Raw genomic sequence first — 23,120 nt, 5'->3', positions numbered from 1 at the left:
AAAAATTTTCATTTTGAAACATTGTATAAATGTATAGCATACATACTATCTCTCTTTTTAAGTATTTGTGGAGGAAATAGTCACTTTTTCTAAAAATGTGTGAAAAATAATATGATTCAACATTGCTACCTTATGTCCTTGGCATCATGTCAATGGTATTCTCATAAATTCCAATGTTAGTAGTTAGTGTAGATAAATCATATAACACATTTATGACAAGCCATCTGATAACCACTGTTTTGAATTTAAACTTAAAAAACGTTTTAATTAAAGGCCAAAGAGATGGCTTAGCTAGCAAAGATGATTGCTGCCAGGCCTGATGAGTTGATTTGTGTCTCTGGAACCCATGGTAGAAAATGATAATGAATGTTCAAAAGTTACCTCATAACGTCCATAAATGTGTGTGTGTGTGTGTGTATGTACATATACACATGCATTAAGATAAAAGAAATAATTTTACTGTTTTAATGTGTATTACAATTTATTCCTCTTTTAAAGAATTGACATTGTAATAGAATTAAAAATTGCTTCATTTATTTATTTTTTATTTTTTATTAGATATTTTCTTCATTTACATTTCAAATGCTATCCCAAAAGTTCCCTATACCCTCCCCCCACCCTACTCCCCTACCCACTCACTCCCACTTCTTGGCCCTGGCATTCCCCTGTAGCACACATTTTATTGTTACTTAGAATTAGACAGTTTTATAATTTTAGTTTACTATAAGTTGCTGCTCTTACATAATATTTTTATATTTTTCAGGTAAAATTCATCTCCCATGTTTTCTTTCAAATGATCCTGTCTTCACCAACAAATACAGTTATCTGAAATCAAATGTAGTATTAGTAGTAGTAGTAGTAATAGTAGTAGTAGTAGTAGTAGTAGTAGTATTGTTATCTCATTTCCATTATGACCCCAATTACACTACAGTCTTTAGAAGTGTTAATCCATATTATGTGTGTGGACCACCTTACTCCCTGCGCTTAAAAGCTGTCTCTTGTGAGACTATGCCGGGGCCTAGCAAACACAGAAGTGGATGCTCACAGTCAGCTATTGGATGGATCACAGGGCCCCCAATGGAGGAGCTAGAGAAAGTACCCAAGGAGCTAAAGGGATCTGCAACCCTATAGGTGGAACAACATGATGAGCTAACCAATACCCCGGAGGTCTTGACTAGCTGCATATGTATCAAAAGATGGCCTGGTCGGACATCACTGGAAAGAGAGGCCCATTTGACATGCAAACTTTATATGCCCCAGTACAGGGGAATGCCAGGGCCAAAAAGTGGGAGTTGGTGCATAGGGGAGTGGGTGGCAGGGTATAGGGGACTTTTGAGATAAGATTGGAAATGTAAATGAGGAAAATACCTAATTAAAAAAAAAGCTATTGCAATTGCCACCACTACACATAAAGGATAATAATAACAATAAAGTTATACATCAACCATTTGAATAATCTAAAAGAAATGTATTGCTTCCCTGACAGATTTAACCTGAATTATTAGGGATAAATAATGAAATATAAAGCCTGAACAGACAAGAAAAATGAATATTGAATCATTAACATAAAGCTATAAAATCTCCCATCAGACAGACAGACAGACAGAAAGACAGTTCTGAACTGAGTATGGTGGTTTGCTTGGAGTTAAAGATTGCCATGGCTTTCTGGAAAACATGGATCACAGAATGAGATCTTGTTTCAATAAGCAAACAAAATAAGAGGAGGAAGAAAGAAAAAAGTAAATGGAGACTAGATGACTTGGTTTCAATGCTGAGTTATATCAAGCACTTAAATATCAATTCTTCTCAAGCTCTTAACCAAATAAAAGTAGAAAAGATATGGTACTAATTCGTTTTTGAGGTCAAAAGAGACAAAGACACTGCCAGAAAACATGGTTATACCACAATTGTGGATGCAGATGTATCCATATCCTCAACAAGATACTAACAACCAAAATGAAAGAACGCATTAAGAGAATAGTGCTCTTTGATAAAGCAGGATGTATACATAGGATGTAGAGATGAAACAATGTTCACACATCAATTCATGTAATACACTCTTATCAAATCAGAGATACACTCATGCAATCCCATTAATATGCATGAAAGTTATGAAATTTGTCATCCTTTAATGATGATATCTCTCTTAACATATTGCGCAAACAGGGAAAATTTCCCACCAAAATAAAAGCCAAATTAGATAAGTCTGTGAACAATATAATAGGGTATAGAGAGGTGATGGGCTCGACCTCACCCTATGTGAGGAGCTTTTGGCAAGTGATGACCATTAAGCGAAAAGGAGTTGAGTTTCATCAGCAGTGTGGCCCATAGTACATTGCTTTATGGTTAGAGCTATTTGTCTTCTGTCTTCTTATGTTGCAAATAATACATAAATGTTCATTACCAACTTTTAAAAGCACTTGGTATATGTGAGTCTGGTGTAGAAATATGAAAATGCTTGTGCATACAGATGGACAAATAACTGTTTGTACACACACATATTAATAGGACAGTAACAACCTCTGGCCAGGTTGCATGAGTTCTATTATATAAAGTTATAAAGCTCACTTCCAACTTCAAAATGCTGTCTTTTATATATATCAGGACTTTTTTGTTTTTTTGTTTTTTTACATTGTCTTAAATTCTTTAGGTTTTTAACAGAAAAGGGAAGGATTTTTAGCAAGTTAAATTTTGGTATAACGTGTTCATGCACATGTATTTTGTCTGATTAAATCCTTTTTCAGTGGAAATTTCTAAACTAATATTCCAATGAAACTTCTTTTGGATTTTCTTTTCAACTATTGGGCATGGGACTTTCCAGTCATTTACTTTTACAGGAGCTCTGTTGACACCAGCATGCTCCCTAGTATCTATAAACTAAAGCCCCAACATGTATGTGAAAAATTACAGCTTTTAGAAAACTAGGGTGATATTGACAGCTCACTTGTTTTAGTAAATATATTTAACTTATTATTGACAACTTACTTAATGTATATATTGTATAAGTTTATACTTTTAAAGTGGCTTTAAATAATTGTATATATGTGTATGTACATATGTATGTATGTATATGTGTGTAGATATAGATATAGGTAGATAGATATAGATGTAGATGTAGATGTAGATGTAGATGTAGATGTAGATATAGATATAGATTTGCCTCAAAAAATATATATAGTTACAACTGCAGACAATAACAATAGTTACAAAGGGCAGGTGTATCTCCATGAAACCTACTCTCAAAAGAATAGAACTCATGAAATATCAGGTAATCTTAAAATAAATGATTTTAGAGTTACTAATTTAGTATAAGAATTGCATTGACAAAAATAACCATAGTATAAATGCTTCATTCTATTGCCTCATACATTTGCTGATGGGCAGAGAAATGTTTTACACTTCAGCAGAAAGTGAGATCCTTTGAAATATAATCACATTACAATGTAATAATTCTCAGAGAATTAATGAAAATAGTTTTAAGATATTCAATGGTTTTCTGTTTTTACTTTCTTTACATAAGAAATTGTATTTTCACAGTTATCTATATATAAATATGAAGTAATTTGAAGTTCACACTAATAAAAAGTCACTAAGATATTTTTCCCCCACTCTCTGGATGTATTAGTTAATATTGTTAAATTTTTCATGGATATTATCCTCTTGAAAGTGAAGCACTCTAAATAAATCCCATTTATTTCTATTTCTCACAGGGATGACATTTAAAAGAGTTTTCTTTGGGAATGTGCTATCTTTACCATCTGCTGTCATGTTGCATGTACTCACTGAGGAGAAAAGGAAAACCACTCTATCTTGGATCTGCTTGGTCTTCACACCATAGATGATGGGGTTAAGCATTGGGGGCACCACCACATAGAGGTTGGCCACTAGGATGTGGATGTGGCGAGGAACTGTTTTGCCTCCAAAGCGATGGGCAAAAAATGAGAAGAATGCAGGAGTGTAGAACAAAAGAATAACACAGATGTGGGAGCCACATGTGTTGAGGGCCTTGTATCTGGCAGCCCAGGAAGGGATTTGAAAAACAGTGCGAGGAATCATGGTGTAGGAAATAATGATGAGTAGTATATCTAGCCCAGTAGACAGGAGGGCCATTGTCAGCCCATATATGATGTTGACAGTGATATTGTCGCATGCCAATCTGGCAATGCCCATGTGCTCACAGTATGAATGGGGAATTATGTGTTTCCCACAATACAGAAGTCGATATACCAGGAAGATGAATGGAAAACAGATGAGAAAGCTTCTGACCACAGCTGCTGTGCCAATCTTGCCAATGACTGAGGAAGTAAGGGTGGTGGTGTATCTCAGTGGGTAACAGATGGCCACATAGCGGTCAAATGCCATGGCCAGAAGAATAGCAGGCTCTGCCACAAAGATGAAATGTATGAAGAACATTTGGGACACACAACTACCAAAGGATATACCCCTGGAATGAAACCAGAAGATAGCCAGCATCTTGGGGGCTGTAGCTGTGGAGAGCAGGAGGTCTGCTAATGCCAGCATGGAGAGAAAAAAATACATGGGCTCATGCAGACTGCTTTCAGTCACTATCAGGAAGATTAAGAGAACATTGCCTATGACAGCCACAATGTACATAGAACAGATGGGGATAGCTAGCCAGGAATGTAGATCTTTAGTCCTGGAATTCCAATCAGAACATACCACACATCCTGTGGATTGGTGTGATTTTGAAAGGAAGAGGCCACCTTCATTGGATACACAAGCCTTGGCTCTTTTACACTCGAACTTCAGCATTAACGATTGAGGAATATAGCCAAGGCTGGATGAGGTCTCATCATATTCTTCCCCAATATTTGCATCTGTGTGAAAGCATTAAGGAGAATTAAATTGTCTAAATATGCACGCTGAATCAAGCAATTAATTATTGCCTCTTAAAAGAAATGGTTATCATTTAATAAATATTTAATATGTACTTTAGCCATTTCTTTTCTGTAGATTACTTTTTTAAAGTTCAAAAAGGTGATGGCAAAAAGTTGAATGGGTATGAAATAATGGTGGCATATCTAACTGGAGAGAATCGAGCAGTTAAATATGACTAAAATACAGTGGATCAGACTCTCAAAAGTTAACCAAACATTTTTAAAAATAAAGAACAATCACACTTTCAAAGATAGTTTGTATCTTTAAGACATACAATGGTTTATCAAAATGGATGCAAGCCTATCTTCAACTTTTTTGATGTCATTCATTCCTTAATTTTAAAGTTTTTTCCCCTTTAAAACTACAGTGGTCTCACTTCACACAAATATATCAATCTAAAAATATCAATTGTTTGTTTTCTTGGTTGGTATCAGTAATTATAATTAGCATGAAAAGTGTATTTTAAATTAATGCGAATGCAAAACACTATAGATTCTTTCCCATTTGGCCACTCTTTCCTGCAACAATTGAGCACCTCTACATATTCTGTTCATTTCTTATCTTAGAGGGTTTAGTGTGGACTTTCATCCATAGTCATGTGAAAGCTTGGAAATTTGCATTAGCAAAGAGTTGCAAACTCAAGAAGTTCATTGTCATTTTATAAGAAAACAAGACCCAGGAATGGATAATAAGGTATATATTTGTTTCTGAATATATAGAGTTGACAATATTCCATTGATTATCAGAAATAAAGAAAAAATAAATATGTTAACTACCTGTTCATTAAGGCTTTGTCTTTAAAAGATTGTGATGGGTATAGAGATTCGTCTTCATCCTTTATTAATTTTATATAGGTGATTTGTGAAATTTGTGAAAATTTTTCCTTCAAAAATTAGAATAAACTATCTAAATATAAGAATATTAAAACTTATTTATAATGTAAAACAATGCATGCTATATTTCCCAGTCTTTTATACCTCAGAATGATGTAACTAACATAGTTTTAAATATGCATGTTGATGAAAATATAGGGAGTACAATTCATGGAAATGTAATGTAAAAATGACACTTATTGATTATTTGTGCACAGAAAATGCCTCTATGACATGAGCCAGCACATATGGAAATTATCATTGAGTAGAAGTACTTGGGGTTGACTAACATTTGTCAAAGCCCACAATCTCCAGAGATGTTTTCTAGAAGTGGTTAGCAATAAGTTTTGGAAAAGCAAACAGGTTTAACTATGTTTCAGTTAAATTTGGACAGCTGTTGTTAAAGTCATTCTCAGCTTTGAAAACCTAAATTGAGATTTCCTGAGTGTATCAGCACTGTGATATTACAATTGAACCTGACTACCCCTGGTATCCGTGTATTAAATAGTAAGAGTCTGTTAAACCACAAAAAGTACTTCTTGTTTTGTTTTATGTTGTGTTTTTTGTTTTTAAGTGTCATCTGTAGAATTTCTTTTGTCCACTCGTTTGCTGAAACTGAAGGTTATTCTTTAAAATTGATATGGACATTACAGGAATCACCAGGATTAAGAGAGGAGTTCCTGTAAACCAGTGTAGCACTTCATATGTTCTTAACCTGTATAAGTATGAAGACAGAGAATGATTAACATTGGGCTTTGTAGAGATTACTTGGTCACTCATTCATCCCATGAGAATTACATGATACTCTTTGCTTGAATGGTGAACATTAATCTTTAGTTGCCTCTGAAAAGCTACAATGTTATTAATATGTGAACTCACACAAAGAGTTTGGACAATCAAAAATGTTTGTGTTCCCATGTGGGTCTCTGAACTTGCAAAAGAAACACTAAGGTAATATGTGAAGAGACTATGGGAATTGGACTTGCACATAGGAGGTGACTTCTAATTATATTTCAGCTCAGACTAGACATGATGTAAAGGAAGGAAAGATTCCCATAGCTTTTGACATAGATGTGCAGATAGTTAACAGGAAATGCTGATTTTCCTCAGTCTAGAAGGTATTTCTCCTATCTTTTCTTGTAATCATTTATGGATACAGGTATGTAAGTCACCTTTGGTCATTATAGTACCAGCAAGTGGTAATAAAAACCCACAATACTTATACTAAAAGACACTAAGATTTTTAGCATTTTTGATATTGGTTGTTTCCTTTTCCTAATCCTATCCTCCAGTTATCTCTGCGTGTTAACAACAGGCAATAATGTAGATCCTTATAGAAAATACATTATTTAAAAACTTAACCAATTGAAAGAAAAGTAAACTACTATTAACTTAGAGGTTTCTAAAAGATTGTAATCATTATTTAATGATTACTCACTCAATGAGAAAACAGAGAAATACTAACTTCTTAATTTAACTTCAATTAAAAACTAGGACAACTCGTAGAGATGTTTGACCGGGGATTTAGATAAGACACAAAATTTTCCTTCTGATTGAAAACTAGATGAAGTCATAGAGAAGATATTTGATCTGGAACTTAAATAAAAGCAAATATTTTAGGTAAAATGCAAAAGGAATGTACAAAAGTAGGAATAACTGTTTTATTTTCAATATGGTATAGAATTAAAAGAATTAAATTCTCCATACCTCAAAATTATGTAAACTTGATAGAAATAATGACACCTGTAATATGAATATTTTCTTTATATATAATTTTGTTTGTTTTGAGACTGAATTTTAATTATATTTCTCCCTTCTCTTTACTGTTTAGATATTATTTCAACCAAAAAGATATTACTCTACCTGGTTTTTCAAGTTGATTTAGGTTAGAATTTGAAGGCAATTTCCATCATTGTATTGAAAAGTATATTAATTTTCAGGTTGAAAATAACAATAACATTAATAGGAAATCTATGAAAAATGATATTTTAATCACATAAGTGTAGCTTATTCAGAACGCACTACACACACATATATACACACACCATATACTTTGATGTCTGTCTCTTACAGATGTGGCTGATTCACACATTCCAATGTATTGAATCAGGCATCTTGTTTGCCATGGCAATGGACCGTTATGTGGCAATATGTGATCCTCTAAGACATGCATCCATTTTTACCCAGCAACTCCTCACTCAAATAGGAGTAGGAGTCACACTCAGAACAGCCCTGTTTGTAGCTCCATGTCTCTTTCTCATCAAATGCAGGTTGAAATTCTACTGGACCACTGTTGTTTCTCATTCATACTGTGAGCACATGGCTATTATGAAGCTGGCAGCAGAAGATGTTCATGTCAACAAGATCTATGGTCTGTTTGTGGCCTTCAGTATACTTGGACGAGACATAATTTTTATCACACTCTCCTACGTTAGAATATTTATAACTGTCTTCAAGCTCCCTCAAAAGGAAGCAAGACTCAAAGATTTTAACACATGCGTTGCCCATATTTGTGTCTTCATGGAGTTTTACCTTCTGGCCTTCTTCTTCTTTTTTACACATAGGTTTGGCTACCATGTTCCATCTTACATTCACATTCTCCTGTCCAACCTTTATCTACTTGTCCCTCCTTTGCTCAATCCTATGGTTTATGGCGTGAAGACCAAACAGATTCGAGATCAAGTGTCCAAAATTTTGTATTGTAATTATTTTAATTGATGTTTCATTTATTTACTTTTGTTTCAAATAGCAAATCTCACTCAACACTTTGCTCTCTCTCTCTCTCTGTCTCTCTCTCTCTCTCTCTCTCTGTGTGTGTGTGTGTGTGTGTGTGTGTAAAAACATGTAAAAAATAAACAGAGGTCAAAATACTGTCCAACTTGTTACCTTGGTTGTTGTTGCTGTTTTATATTTTTCTTGTTTGAGACTTGCTTTTTATGGCCTGGAATTCACAATTAGATTGCTCTGGCAGGGAAGTCTTCATTTGCCTATCTAGTCCTTGAACTAATGTATGTGCCATCACAGTCAGCTTTTTACATTTGTTCTCTTTATTGAATTTATGTTTGAGCAGTAAACATTTAAATAACTGAGGTAACTTGAAAAACCTGTGTTCCTAATAAGTGTTTAATTTATTTCTCCATGATCAGGTACTAAATTTTCATTTAAATTTTTTCTTACAGTGTGGTAAAACTTTGACTACATCTTAGCTAGTTTAATCTATTTCTGTTATAGATGTAATTGAAACAAGTCTAATCATGTTTAATCTTAATTTCCCATAAAAGACCGTTATATTTGCACAGAAATTAAACTTTTAAAAATGAACACTTTTCAAAAAAGTAACTGCATATTAATCATTTTATGTTCTATTAAAAAATATAAAATGGTATTAAAACCACTATGAATGTACTTCATTTTAATGTAGTTGTTATCACTTGTTTTCAATACTTTTATTAGGTATTTTCCTCATTTACATTTCCAATGCTATCCCATAAGTCCCTCATACCCTCCCCCCCCCACTCCCCTACCCACGAACTCCCACTTTTTGACCCTGGCATTCCCCTGTACTGGGGTATATAAGTTTGCAAGTCCAATGGGCCTCTCTTTCCATTGATGGCCGACTAGGCCATCTTTTGATACATATGCAGCTAGAGTTAAGAGCTCCAGGGTACTGGTTAGTTCATAATGTTGTTCCACCTATAGGGTTGCAGATCCCTTTAGCTCCTTGGGTACTTTCTCTAGCTCCTCCATTGGGGGCCCTTTGATCCATCCAATAGCTGACTGTGAGCATCAACTTCAGTGTTTCCTACGCCCCGGCATAGTCTCACAAGGGACAGCTATATCTGGGTCCTTTCAGCAAAATCTTGTTAGTGTATGCAATGGTGTCAGCGTTTGGAAGCTGATTATGGGATGGATCCCCGGATATGGCAGTCTCTAGATAATGCATCCTTTTGTCACAGCTCCAAACTTTATCTCTGTAACTCCTTCCATGGGTATTTTGTTCCCAATTCTAAGAAGGGGCATAGTGTCCACACTTTGGTCTTCGTTCTTCTTAAGTTTCATGCGTTTAGCAAATTGTATCTTATATCTTGGGTATCCTAAGTTTCTGGGCTAATATCCACTTATCAGTGAGTACATATTGTGTGGGTTCCTTTGTGATTGGGTTACCTCACTCAGGATGATGCCCTCCAGGTCCATCCATTTGCTTGTTTTCAATTTTTAAATCACACTCAGCATCACTATTAGAATTGTGAAATGCAGCTCATTCGTTGTATTTGTGAAATGATTGTAAAGGGAGGTATTGATACTAAGGTCTAGTTCCTTAATTGGTTCTTAGATTTGTCAATCAAGAAAGCTGGGAGCCAATTGCTGGGCAGAAGTTACAAGTTGGACTTCTGGGTCCAAAGGGGAACAGGAGACACAGGGAAAGAGAGAGGGACTTTATCTGCGAGTATTTGGATCTAGTAGAAAGCAGCAGTCATGTAAAGTCGAAGGCAGCTAGGGACTTTAGCCTCCTCTACAGGTGGGGACCAAGGAGGTTAGTGAGGGCTAGCTGGTACAAGCCACTAAGTTCAGGGCAAGAGGAGAAACAGAGATAATAATTGAAGAGGACATGACTTTCCAGGCAAGAGACTCTGTGCTCAGCAATTGTGCCTAGCCATCAAGTTCTAAAATAATAAAGCTCTCTGTGTGTCCTTTATCTGCAGATTCTAGGGAGTAGGCTGGGGGGTGGGGGCAGATGACTCTCAGAAAGGCTGGCAAAGAGAGAGGTCAGGTTGTGGCTGGAGGCAGCCAAGCTGGGAGCCAAGCTGGATCAAAAGTGGTTAGGAAAGAGAAGCCAAGTCAGTTTTGGTGGCTGAGTAGAACAAAAGGGAGCCAGGAGTAAGCTGGTAGCACAGCAACTCCAGGGCACAGGAGGTAGCATGTTTTTATAACCAACAAAAGAATATTAATTTGACAATAATTTTTGAATATATACATTTATACTTAATTATACTTTCCTCTTTTCAATATCATATATGATGTATCTTATGACCATCTTTCTTATGAACATTGATGCAAAACTCCTCAATAAAATTCTTGCCAACCGAAACCAAGAACACATCAAAACAATCATTCACCACAATCAACTAGGATTCATCTCAGGGATGCAGGGATGGTTAAATATTAGAAATCCATCAACATAATTCAATAGATAAAGAAACTAAAAGAAAAAACACATAACCACTTCATTAGATGCTGAAAAAGCATTTGACAAAATTCAGGATCACTTCATGTTAAAAAACTTGGGAAGATCAGAAATTCAAGGCCCATACATAAACATAGTAAAAACAATATACAGTAAACCAGTAACCAACATCAAATTAAATAGAGAGAAACTTGAAGCAATCCCCTAAAATCAGGTACTAGACAAGGCTGCCACCAATCTCTCCCTATCTATTCAACATAGTACTTGAAGTTGTACCTAGAGTAATGAGACAACAAAAGAAGGTCAAAGGGATAGAAATTGGAAAAGAAGTCAAACTATCACTATTTGAAAATGATATGATCATATACTTAAGTGACCCCATGATTCCACCAGAGAACTCTTAAAGCCAATAAACAACTTCAGCAAAGTGACTTGGTATAAAATTAATGCAAATTAATCAGTAGCCTTTCTATACTCAAAGGATAAAAGGGATGAGAAAGAAATTACTGAAACAACACCCTTCATGACAATCACAAATAATATAAAATACCTTAGTGTGACTCTAACCAAGCAACTGAATGATCTGTATAGCAAGAACTCAAGTCTCTGAAGAAAGAAATCAAAGAAGATCTCAAAAGATGGAAAGATGTCCCATGCTCATGGATTGGCAGGATTAATCCAGTAAAAATGGCCATCTTGCGGAATGTAATCTACAGATTCAATGAAATCCCCATCAAAATTCCAACTCAATTCTTCATAGACTTAGAAAGAGCAATTTGCAAATTCATTTGTAATAACAAAAACCACAGGATAGCAAAAACTATTTTCAACAATAAAAAACTTCTGAGGGAATCATTATTCCTGACCTCAAGCTGTATTACAGAGCAATAGTGATAAAATCTGCACAGTATTAGTACAGTGACAGTGTTTTCAGATGCTTATATTCTATTCAGTCTCACATGGTGTGTCCTCTGCCAGGAATTCCTTACCTTGGTGTGATACTGGTGAACTGATCTTATTCTCTAAAACTAGTTGTTTAGTTACTTTATTTTTCTTTTTGTACTTTGTACTTTGTGTGTGTGTGTGTATGTGTGTGTGCCTGTGTGCCTGTGTGTTTTGACACATGCATACCTGGTTACCACAGAGGTCAGAGCCTCTGGAACCAGAATTGCAGACAGTTGATAGCCATAATACCTCTGCTGTGACTGGAGCACAAAGCCTCTATAAGAGCAGCCAGTACTCTTAAACACTAAGTCATATCTCTGGCTACCCATATTTAATTTTGTGGTCATTTCTCCCAAGATGTTTTCTTTTGGGCTATATTTTGTTCTTCAACATTCATTGTTTTTGGTATTGTAGTCAAACTGTTATATCAGTATGTATGTGCAGTTTTGTAATTTGAATAAATATTCAATTGTATAAAATATTGTAACAGTGTCACACACTTTTTCTCATAAAACTATCACCTAATAAGTAATGTCTTCAATGACCTCTCCCATGTTTGCTTCAGTGTTCTTACTTAGTAATCACTGAAATAAGAAATTTAAAAGATAAAAATGACTTTTTTGGGGGGGTTGCATATATAAAATTTACCTGTGCTACTCATGAATGAATATTTAAGAAAATAGAATTATTTACATATCTACTTGACTGTTGAAAACAAAAAAACAAAAACAAACAAACAAAAAACAAGAAATGGGAATCAGGCAGGCATTCATCCTTGTATCTCAAGCTGTTAAATCCTGAGGAAATCAAGACAAAAGCTAAGTGAGGGATCTATTAACATATCAAAGTGGATGCTGGCTGCTAGGTTCTCCCAGCATCTCCCAGCATTGCAGGTACCTTTTACAGCATCCTAGCTCTTCTCAGCATTTCTCATCCCAGCACCTTACCTTAAACTTCTGTAGCTCCTGCATTTCATTCTCTTCCCCCATGCTCTTCCCTAAATAATCCAGCCATTCTAACCATGGGCTCTTTTTTCTCTACTCTTTTATCTTCTTTTACCTCTTTCCTTCTGCTCTTTCTCTTGTCCTTCCCTCTTCTTCCTGTCCCTTTACTTACATCCTGGCATACTCTGCTGGCCATATATAATCTGTACTTTCCAGATGCCTCTCGGTATTCAGTCCTTCATATATACAATCAAAATACTCTCTTCTACCATACCTAGGAATGGTCATGCCCTCATTTTCATTCAACAGCTATATAGAAATAATGCATTTAATTAGGAAATAAAATTTCATTAAATTTTATACTACCATTGAAGGTTTCTAATGAATAATAAATCTGATGAAAATACAAACTGATATTTGGAATGCCTGGATTTCCCCTTGAGGACAGAAGTCACAGACATCAAATAGGAAAAAACTTGTAGCTGAAAAATTAGCATCTAAGAAGATATCAGTGAATGCTCTAGGTTTTGATAATGATTTAACCTCTAGGAAAATAAATTCAGATATGATGCATTTGTGGTGGGCATTACTGTGTGTATGAATCTATGGAATTGTGGACTCACAAGTTTACCATCTTTTCTGACCAGGGATTCTATTACAGGTTCACAAATAAGATTTCCTATCCTCCTCTGCCATGTTGTCAATGTCACTGAGACGAAGAAACCTGAATTCTGAATCCTCTACTCAAAGTCCACTTCAGTGACCTTGAATGTACTTTATAGATTACTTTCAATTTTAGATGTAAGGTATTCATATTATGCACATTTTAATGTCTATATTTTTCTTCTCTAATTAGGAACTGTTTTTATGGTGGGGTAAGATCTGCTTAATCTGTATAATTCCGGTCCTCACTGTCCCATCCATGAGCCTTTGATGACTTACACTGTAAACACTATACAGCACAAGATTTTAAATAACTCTACTGCCTCCAACTGATACAGATTTTCAAGTTGTGTCACAGGGCTTGTAGACTGCCCTAAAAACTGTTCTTCACTTGAGTTCTGAGCACACTCTCAAGAACTATACATTGGCTAATTGGCTATATTTATTCCCTAGAGCAGTTCTTCTTAAGGTTCTCTATTTGTTAACCATTTTCTTTCACATACTTTTAGACTACCTTCACATAGGTATATATTGTAAGCTTATTAATTAAAATTAATGTAATAAGTCTTAAAGAAATTTATTTGAACACAACTTTCTGGATTCCCATAAATTTACTAGTTGATAAAGAGTAAGATAAAATTACTTATTTAAGAAGGATGTGATTGTTTATATTGGCATAAAATATTAAAACTTCTTTGAACATCTGCTATTGCAAGATATTGAGTATCATTGTTAGCATTCTGTCTGAGGTCCACCCCACAGTTACCTGGCAACAGCCAAGTAGGCCTGACTCAGTATAAAAGGGGCTGTTTGCCTCCTCCTCCCTCTCTTGCTCTTCTCTCATTTTCTATTGTTATCTTGACTTCTTGCTCCCACTTTGTCCCCTCACTCCTTCCCCATTCCCTTCCCCCCTCCATGTGCTCATGGTCTCTCTCTCTCTCTCTCTCTCTCTCTCTCTCTCTCTCTCTCTCTCTCTCTCTCTCTCTCTATCTCTCTCCCTCTACTACCCTCTTGACTCCCCTCCCAATAAATAAACTCTATTCTATATTATACTGTCATGTGTCCAATCCCTTCGGGTAAGGGATGCCCTGGTATGGGTCTGCTGGGACATCCCCTTCCCCTATACCTGACCACACCCCCATAGAACATATTCCTTCTCCCCTCATCTTTTCATAAACACATCATATGATAGCAGGACTCAGATTTAGAAACAATGCAGGTTTTCATCCCACCCCAGCTATCTCTAACCCAGGTATCTCTAGCCCCCATCCCCCACTGGTCAGAGTAACAGCCAACTGCATTGTCCCAGGGAAGAGTTCTTGAGCTTGGAGCTCCCTCTGTCCTGCCATAACCCTCATTTTAGGGCTCTTTCCCTTGGGTGAGACTTTCCCCTCTCCATTTGAGACAATTTCTTTCTCCTGGCTGAGAAGCTTATATCAGAGTATACATGTGTAAAATTCTGAAAGCAATGATAAATTAAGCATAATTTCATCTCTAAAGATGAAAAAATATTTTAACATAACTCAAACTTTTTCGTGACAAAATTCCTGTTGAAACTATGAGTTGAAGGATCTTATATTAACATAGGAAAAGATATGTATAGTCAATGTTGCAAATATTATGCTTAATGGGAAAAACAAAAACTAAAATTATTTCCTCTAAAATTATAACTGAGAGCCGGGCGTGGTGGCGCACGCCTTTAATCCCAGCACTCGGGAGGCAGAGGCAGGCAGATTTCTGAGTTCGAGGCCAGCCTGGTCTACAAAGTGAGTTCCAGGACAGCCAGGGCTATACAGAGAAACCCTGTCTCGAAAAAACAAAAAAAACAAAAAAACAAAAAAAAAAATAAAATTATAACTGTAGAAAAGATGTTTATTTTCTCTTCTGGAGTTCTTATCCAGAGCAATAAAACCAAGAATATATATATATACATATGCATATATATATACATATTCAAATACATATACACATATACATATATATATATGCATATGAATTCAAAAGTAAAACAAATTTAGTGTCTATTTTATAAGATAATTTTCTGTATTTTAATTGAATTTCCTTCACAAAGGTGCTCATCATTTTTTATTAATAAATAAAATTCAATTTAAAAATATGTCTGTGCCTTCATTTGTACCTCTTTTTAAAACCAGCTATCACAATTTATGCACAAGGCATGTCTTTCTTTTGCTAGCTCATCATATCGATAGCTACATATTGCCTCAATAGCACTAGTTCTTTCGACAGTGTAGTACACATTAATGAAATCAATATTTTAGCTATGTTCCTTTCTGATTGACATTCTTTATATAGATATGTATCTTTGGCCTATGTTAATTTCCACATCTCAGAAGCATTGTTCTGAACATTCGTCTAAGGCCAGCATTCTATTTTAGCTCAATTCATACCAACTGCAATTCTATGTTTCCTCTTCCCACATTTTGGAGTTGCAATTTTCCATGTAACCTCATTTTTTTTGATAAATGAAAAAAATATTAATTTTTATTTTGTGTGGGTTTTCTTTTACATTTTCATAACATTACAGATGACATTTGACAAATTTTAATACACTGCAATCAAAATTTCCATTGCTACATTTTTTTACTCTGAAATATCATCGTGAATATATATACATTTATCTATATTTATAGACGTAGTGAAATAAACAAGAAGATGATAACAATGGATGAATATACCCAGGCATAGTATCACACACCTTGGGTCCAAGCACTTTGGAGGCAGAGGCAAATGGATTTCTCCAAATTGAAGGACATTCAACATAGCAAGGACATTCTACATAGCAAGACCCTGTCTCAAAAAGAAACCAGACTATGAAATTTGAAGATACCCAATGAAATATTAAATAATTTTATCAGCAGTTTTGATAAAATTAAATATTGAAGATAGATACAGAAGGATGATATATGTGTAATTAAATATCTTCTATTAATTAGCACATTGAGGGAAAAGTGGCAAATAAGGCTATTACACTACTACATTAAAACAGCGTTCCTCCAACAAAAATTGTATTGAAATATTTTAGTATTCAAAATTTTTGTTTTTGAGAAAAAAGAAGACTCACCACTCGTTCACGAATCTGTTTGGTCTTAGCACCATACACCAAGGGATTGACAGTGGGGGACACTAACAGGTAGAGGATTGCAAAGATTATGTGGATACTTGCAGGCACATTCTTGCCAAAACGATGAGTTAGGAAACTGAACAATGCAGGTGTATAGAAGGCAAGAATGGTGCACACATGGGCAACACAGGTACCCAAAGCTTTAGAGTGGGCATTCTGGGAAGAGAGCCGAAATACTGCCTGGAGAATTTTTATGTAGGATGTGACTATGAGCCCAAGGTCAAATATTGTCACTGAAAGGGCCACCAAGATTCCATATATTCTGTTCACCTGAGTGTTACCAGTAGCCATCTTCACCACAGCCATGTGCTCACAGTATGCATGATGGATGACATATTTGGTGTAGTACAACAGCCTTTTAATGAGAAGCGGACATGGCATAATCATAAGTATAGCTCGGCTTAGGCCAACTAGACCTATTTTAATCACCATAGGTGTTGTCAGGATTGATGTATAGTGCAGTGGGATGCAAATGGCCACAAAGCGATCAAATGCCATGGCTACTAGGATGGCTGACTCCATGATGCACAGTGTATGTATAAAAAACATTTGTGTTAGACAGGCATCAAAGTTGATCCAATGTTCATCAAACCAGAAGATGCCAAGCATCTTTAGAGCTGTAGAACCGGTAAGACACATGTCATTCATTGCCAGCATGCAAAGGAAGAAATACATAGGCTGGTAGAGACTTGGCTCCAGCTTGACAGTAGTAAGGATTATGCTGTTCCCCAGCAGGGTCAGTGCAAAGAGAAGACAGACAGGGATGCCAATCCAGCAGTGAAAGTTTTCCAACCCAGGAATACCAACCAGGAAGAAAGATGCAATATGATGTGTAGCATTGCCTGCCATATTAAAACTAGGGATGAAAACAAACAAACAAATGAACAAAACCCAAAACCCAAAAAACAAAAAACAAAAAACAAAAAACCTAGAGATGTTGCAAGTTTGATAATATGGTAACCGGAAAAATGCCAAGGCAGAAAATATGAGTGCTAAGTTAATTTTAATTGTTTTTCTTGGGTAATGTAGAGTCACTTTATATAATGCACCTTGAATACTAGACGGCTATCAAAACCTTTGTAAATCCTCAGGAATTTTTTTTTTAACCTTTAGTAGCATGGAAACTACATTTGGAGGCACAGGATCTGCATTTGCAAAGGAAGATGTTACATTTACTCAGATTTTTTCCTGATATTATCATGTAATTAAATCTTATTACAGGTATTTCATTTGCTATTACACAGGCAGTTAATAGACTAGTCATAAGCGTAAGCATAGAATGCAAACACACCAGCAATCAGCAGATATTTCATGATATCACTTATAAGAGGACATTTTTATCCTGAGGAAACCTAGCTCAATTGTTGAAATGCAAAAACATATTATAAGTATAAAAAAAATTCAATTATAAAAGTAGGTGCTTTACAATCCACCAAAGGTAAATTTAGATGTATTTTAGGTTGTCAAAAGTGACCACTATGAAGATTTAAAGTTCCTCTTTATTTCATTTTCTGCTTCAGATCTGGATGATGCTTCATTATATGAAAAGAATGAATATTCCATCAGCAGAGGAGGCTCATTTTATGCTGAGAAAGGGAAGAAGAAAGAAACAGAAACAAATTAGATTGGTTATTGCAACATTATTTTCCTTAGAAGATGAAGACAAGAAGAGAGATCACTCATTAGTTGGCATTAGGTCACACCAGTCTGACATTTTTGGAATGACTAATGCTGATCACAAGACTCTCATCTGAAAATTTTGATTGTTATTTGCTACTTTGTTCTTTTTGAAAAGCATTTACTATAAGTAATTTAATCTGTGTAGTGTGCACACATATGCCATGGCACACATGTGGAAGACTGGTTTCAGAAATCATTCCTCTCTATGTGTTCCCTGGGATTGATGTAGTTCATTTGGTTTAAGAGTAGGAACCTTTCCCCCCTGAGCCTTCTAACTAGTACATATTTCTTGAAGGTCTCATATCTACATAGTTTTGCATTCATTTTGATGACATGGAAGTTTATCATAAGAGATACCCTGGGATTGTCAATCTAGGATTGGAGCACAGGAAATTCTTGATTTCAAATAGTAACCTGATAAAAATTTTTCCCTAACAGTATTAACTCCATAGGACAATCTCCTGATGGACAAGCTACTATAAAAATATAAAATTAAGAAACAATTATTTCTTTTTGTGCAGTGAGTTGGTCTCAAATTATTGTTTATAAGCATATTAGTTAGCCAAAATAAATTAATCAATCTCCTTTCTAGGCACAGGCCCTTCCTCCAGCTCTGGGATTTAACTTTCATAGTGTCAGTGGGGATCAAAGACCCAGCAATTCAGTGTTATTTTCTGCAATAATACTAACGGTTTAAGGCTCTTTTCCTGATTATATCCTGACGTTTCTAGCATAGTTGTCTGTCACTCTTGAATTCTAGTTTCCGCCTACCAGTCAAACTGTGAAATATTAATTAGAAGTCTTCATAACACTTTTTTTTCACATATTCTCAAAGGGAAGTATTCATGTCTGTATATCCAAATAATAGTTTTATGAGGAAAAATATAACATGGTATCTGCATTCTGTACTTAATAATTTGCTTCTCAGGACCAATGTAAATTATTATCTGAGGTATTTTGGGGAGTAATTGAAAAATTATCAGGGACATATCAAACACATCAAAAACTCATCATAATAGGAAAACAGTTTTTAAAACTATCACACATCAGGTAAAGCTTATAGCAACACATAAAGAAGTAAATGCAAATATATAAGTCACACCACAATAGGATTACTCTATTTTCACTAACCAGTTTCTAATTTGTAAGCCTGAATATGATATAGTCCTCTGAGAGAATTGTTAAGCCATGGTCAACTTGGCTAATTGCCTCTGAAAGAATCAAACAATCATGAGGCTAATGGTAGTAGACAGAACATGATAAGCAAATACACGATGCTTCGTGATGCTGAGAAGAAAATTAGCTTACCTAGAAATTTAGCCATACAAAGTAGTGAGGAAACTTTGCTAAAATATGAATAAGTATCTTTGGCAAATACATGTTGTTACAATAAAAAATTATTATCTTTCTGATAATATTACCTGCATGAAGACAATATGTGCAATACATTTAAAAATAAAAGGGATTCCCACTAGGATAAGTGTCTTTACAAACTTAGATATGATCTGCTTTGACCAACATTCTCCTCCTCAGGAATTATCTCTGTCACCCAAGCTTCCTTCAAATGAAATCTGGACATTTCCTCTGGGAGGGTCATTCAAATCAGCGGCAGCAGCAACAGACAGGGTGTTGCATGGACTGCCCTCACCTCTAAATTTTTGCTCACACAGTTACTCAACTATTTCCCATTTTCTACAATCTTGGTTTTACTGAAAATAAATTTTTCTTACAATACATTGTGGTTAGTTTTCGTTACCTTACTCTTCCCACTAACACACTCATCCAAATCCATACTCTCTCTCTCTCTCTGTTACTGGAACACAAACACATGAACTACTTTCACACCAAGTTCCCAGCACCCACAATTTGCAGTTACTCAGTCACTGAATCAAATTCCTTCTGTAGAACTTTTTCTTAAGAGTCAATTGAAAGACAAAAGCATATTTTTAATCTAATATTATATATACATATATATGCATATATATTATCTCAATGTATTGTAACATACATAACCCTTACTGATTTCCATAAATCTCATATTCCTAACTGTACATCATATTTTCTTCCATGGCAGAACAAGCTACTCAGAAAGTTATCTCTGGGTTTACTTGACACCAGCTCCTCCTCAGCAGCTACTAACACTATTTCTCTTAGAATTCATTTGTTTTTTTTTTAAATCATTTTATTCATTTACATTTCAACTGATATTCTCTTCTTAGTTATCCATCCCCAAAACTTCCATTCCATCCCCTCTCCCCTCTCCCTTCTGTCTCTATGAGGGTGATCCTCCACCCACTCCCCTACTCCCACCTTACTCCTACACTGGGGCATCAAGCCTCCACAGGATCAAGGGCCTCTCTCTCACTGATGCCAGATAAGGCCATCCTCTGCTACATATGTATCTAGAACCATGAATCCCTCCAACTCTTTGCTTGGCTCTTACCTTTTGATTTCTGTCTGCTTTCAGTCTCAATCTTCAGATTTATACACCAAAAGGATTTACAGAAATTGAACAAAGTCAAAATAAAGTCTCAAGGAAAATCTCTGCATCTTATATACTCTGATAATAATTTCATGGATATTTTAACTACATTTAAATTTTCTGCTTTTCTATAAACAACCCATTCATTCACAGTTATTGTTTAAACACCATTCACTTCAAATGTCTTCTTGGAATATGTTCTTCCAAATCATTTCTATCACAAAGTAATGAACTGATATAGTGTTATGACAAATTAACCAAGTTCTTTTGTCCTTCTGTTACCAATATCATATTAAATAATACTCCTCTGCCAAGCCAAATTATTAAGCTCTGTATGTGAGCCCTTTAGTGAGTGTGGTTCTTTCCTTTCTATTCCACTTGTCTCTATCTTGAAGACTGCTTTAATTTCTATGATGCAGAAGATATTTAGAAAGAACTGATTCATAATACAGTGCAGACTCTGAGTCAGATTGCTCGCTATGGTTGCTTTCTAATATTGTTGTACACCTCCCAGGAGACATCTTGGATTTGGAGAGCTGTTGATCCTTAGAGACAAAAGATCAAAGAAAGCAGAATGGACAGGAGAAAACACAGGACATAACAATGCCCCTCTGCACCACCATATTATCTCTGTGAATTCCACAAAGCTCATAGGTTATTAATGAATATCAGTCCCAAAACTGGACTTATATTTTTGAGCCACTTCTCACAGACAGAGAGGTTTGATTCTTCTTGGGTTTTGGCTGCTTCATTCACTTCTATACATTCAAGGTCCGGGGAGATGCTCAATACCTAAGAGCAATGGCTGAAATCAGACCTGGGTTCAGTTCTCAGCACCCATATGGAGACTCACAGCCATCTGTAACTCCAGTTGCAGCGATATAACACTCTTTCAGGCTTCTTTAGGCCTCTGGCATGCATGCAGCATGCCAATATGCCTGCAGGTAAAACCATCGTACACAGAATAAAAACATGATTTTATTAAAAGTAGATACATTTAAAATATGCTATATGAACATACAAATGTCATTGTAAGTTAGTAAACCATAATCTGGTATTTACACCCTTTTTTCATGTATTTTTCTTGTAACTCACTGATTTTTGTTCCCTATGTTATACTATTGAGATAGGATTTTTTAAGGAGGATATGGGTAGGGAGGAAAATAAATAAAGTCTACTCATTATAATTCCTATGTGATTATACCTTGGCCATTGTAAATTAGAAAGGGTCACTGACTCATTCAACTTTATATCTCTAATACTGGTACAGAAAGTATTATTTTGGAAAAAGTAAATAATAAAATTATATTCACTGTTTACTTTCATTCTTATGCTACCCGTGAGCAACTAATGAAGAGCAGAGAAGATAAGACTGACTAAAATGGAAAAGAAAGCCCTTGAGGTGAGAAGGTATGCACATGAAGTAGAGGAACAAAGACAGCAGTTTTAGCTTAGAATGAAGAAGACAGTTATTATCCTAGGTTGTCACATGATCTCAGAAGTGTTGTGTGTGCAGTAAGTGTGGCTATATGTGTTGGCCTCTCTGTTGTTGGCCTCTTCAGCTGCTCATTCTCTGACATGGCCTACGAGCAAAGAACTGGAGACCTAGGACAGAGCCCAACAGAGGTAGAGGTAATGATTTTAGGCATAGTTATGTGAAACTTGTAATCCTTCCCCCACCCCGCCCAGGCTCTGATGGGAAGTGTGTTTATGTCCTTTTCCTTTAGAGATCATGGTTTTAAGAGGTTGTTCAGTCAATGAAGCTCTAAGATGTTAATCAAACAATAGTCTGAATAAGTCTATAATAAGACTCAATAATCACTTTACGTAGCAGATATCATTTCAGTCTTTAAATTTAAACCCACAAAACTAAAATTTTAGTTTATTTCCTGTCACTTCATGCATTCACTTTTTTTTATATATGTATTTTTTTAGTATTTATTTATTTATTATATGTAAGTACGCTGTAGCTGTCTTCAGACACTCCAGAAGATGGCATCAGATTTCGTTACGAATGGTTGTGAGCCACCATGTGGTTGCTGGGATTTGAACTCAGTACCTTTGGAAGAGCAGTCGGCGCTCTTAACCGCTGAGCCATCTCACCAGCCCCCATGCATTCACTTTTACTAAATATAATCTGAGGCATGGAAGTGCTCAAAAACTGAGAGCGCTTACTGTTATTTCAGAAGACTGGCAATTGATTCCCAGCATCTACATAGAGAGTCTCACAACAATCTACAACTCCAGAACTAGGAGAGCCAATACCCTCTTCTGACCAGTACAGGTACCTGCATACATATGGCATGCA

At 35.6% G+C, this 23,120-nt stretch overlaps 3 protein-coding genes across 3 annotated transcripts; 1 reads left to right on the top strand and 2 right to left on the bottom strand.

The window, feature by feature from the left end:
* Nucleotides 1-3,621: 3,621 nt before the first annotated feature.
* On the bottom strand, nt 3,622-4,673 carry LOC110298008 (olfactory receptor 52Z1P-like). The gene has a single exon (XM_021167063.2). The coding sequence runs from the start codon at nt 4,612-4,614 to the stop codon at nt 3,622-3,624; it is 993 nt and encodes a 330-aa protein (XP_021022722.2). The 5' UTR covers nt 4,615-4,673.
* Nucleotides 4,674-5,580: 907 nt separating this feature from the next.
* Nucleotides 5,581-8,489, top strand: LOC110298009 (olfactory receptor 52A5-like). The gene is made up of 2 exons (XM_021167064.2): nt 5,581-5,592; nt 7,773-8,489. The coding sequence occupies exons 1-2, from the start codon at nt 5,581-5,583 to the stop codon at nt 8,487-8,489; spliced, it is 729 nt and encodes a 242-aa protein (XP_021022723.2).
* Nucleotides 8,490-16,554: 8,065 nt separating this feature from the next.
* Nucleotides 16,555-17,499, bottom strand: LOC110299394 (olfactory receptor 52K1-like). Its single transcript, XM_021169064.2, has one exon. It carries the CDS (start codon nt 17,497-17,499, stop codon nt 16,555-16,557), a length of 945 nt encoding a protein of 314 aa, XP_021024723.2.
* Nucleotides 17,500-23,120: the final 5,621 nt, after the last annotated feature.

The sequence above is a fragment of the Mus caroli genome, unplaced genomic scaffold (genome assembly GCF_978045245.1).
Source record: "Mus caroli unplaced genomic scaffold, Mus_caroli_1 scaffold_8, whole genome shotgun sequence".
In the NCBI taxonomy this organism is placed as follows: Eukaryota; Metazoa; Chordata; class Mammalia; order Rodentia; family Muridae; genus Mus; species Mus caroli.
This window is presented reverse-complemented; position numbering and strand designations above follow the sequence as displayed.

Bases quoted from the DNA above. Each gene is read 5' to 3' on its own strand.
- LOC110299394 (XM_021169064.2), bottom strand. From the start codon at position 17,499: ATGGCAGGCAATGCTACACATCATATTGCATCTTTCTTCCTGGTTGGT.
- LOC110298008 (XM_021167063.2), bottom strand. From the start codon at position 4,614: ATGTACATTGTGGCTGTCATAGGCAATGTTCTCTTAATCTTCCTGATA.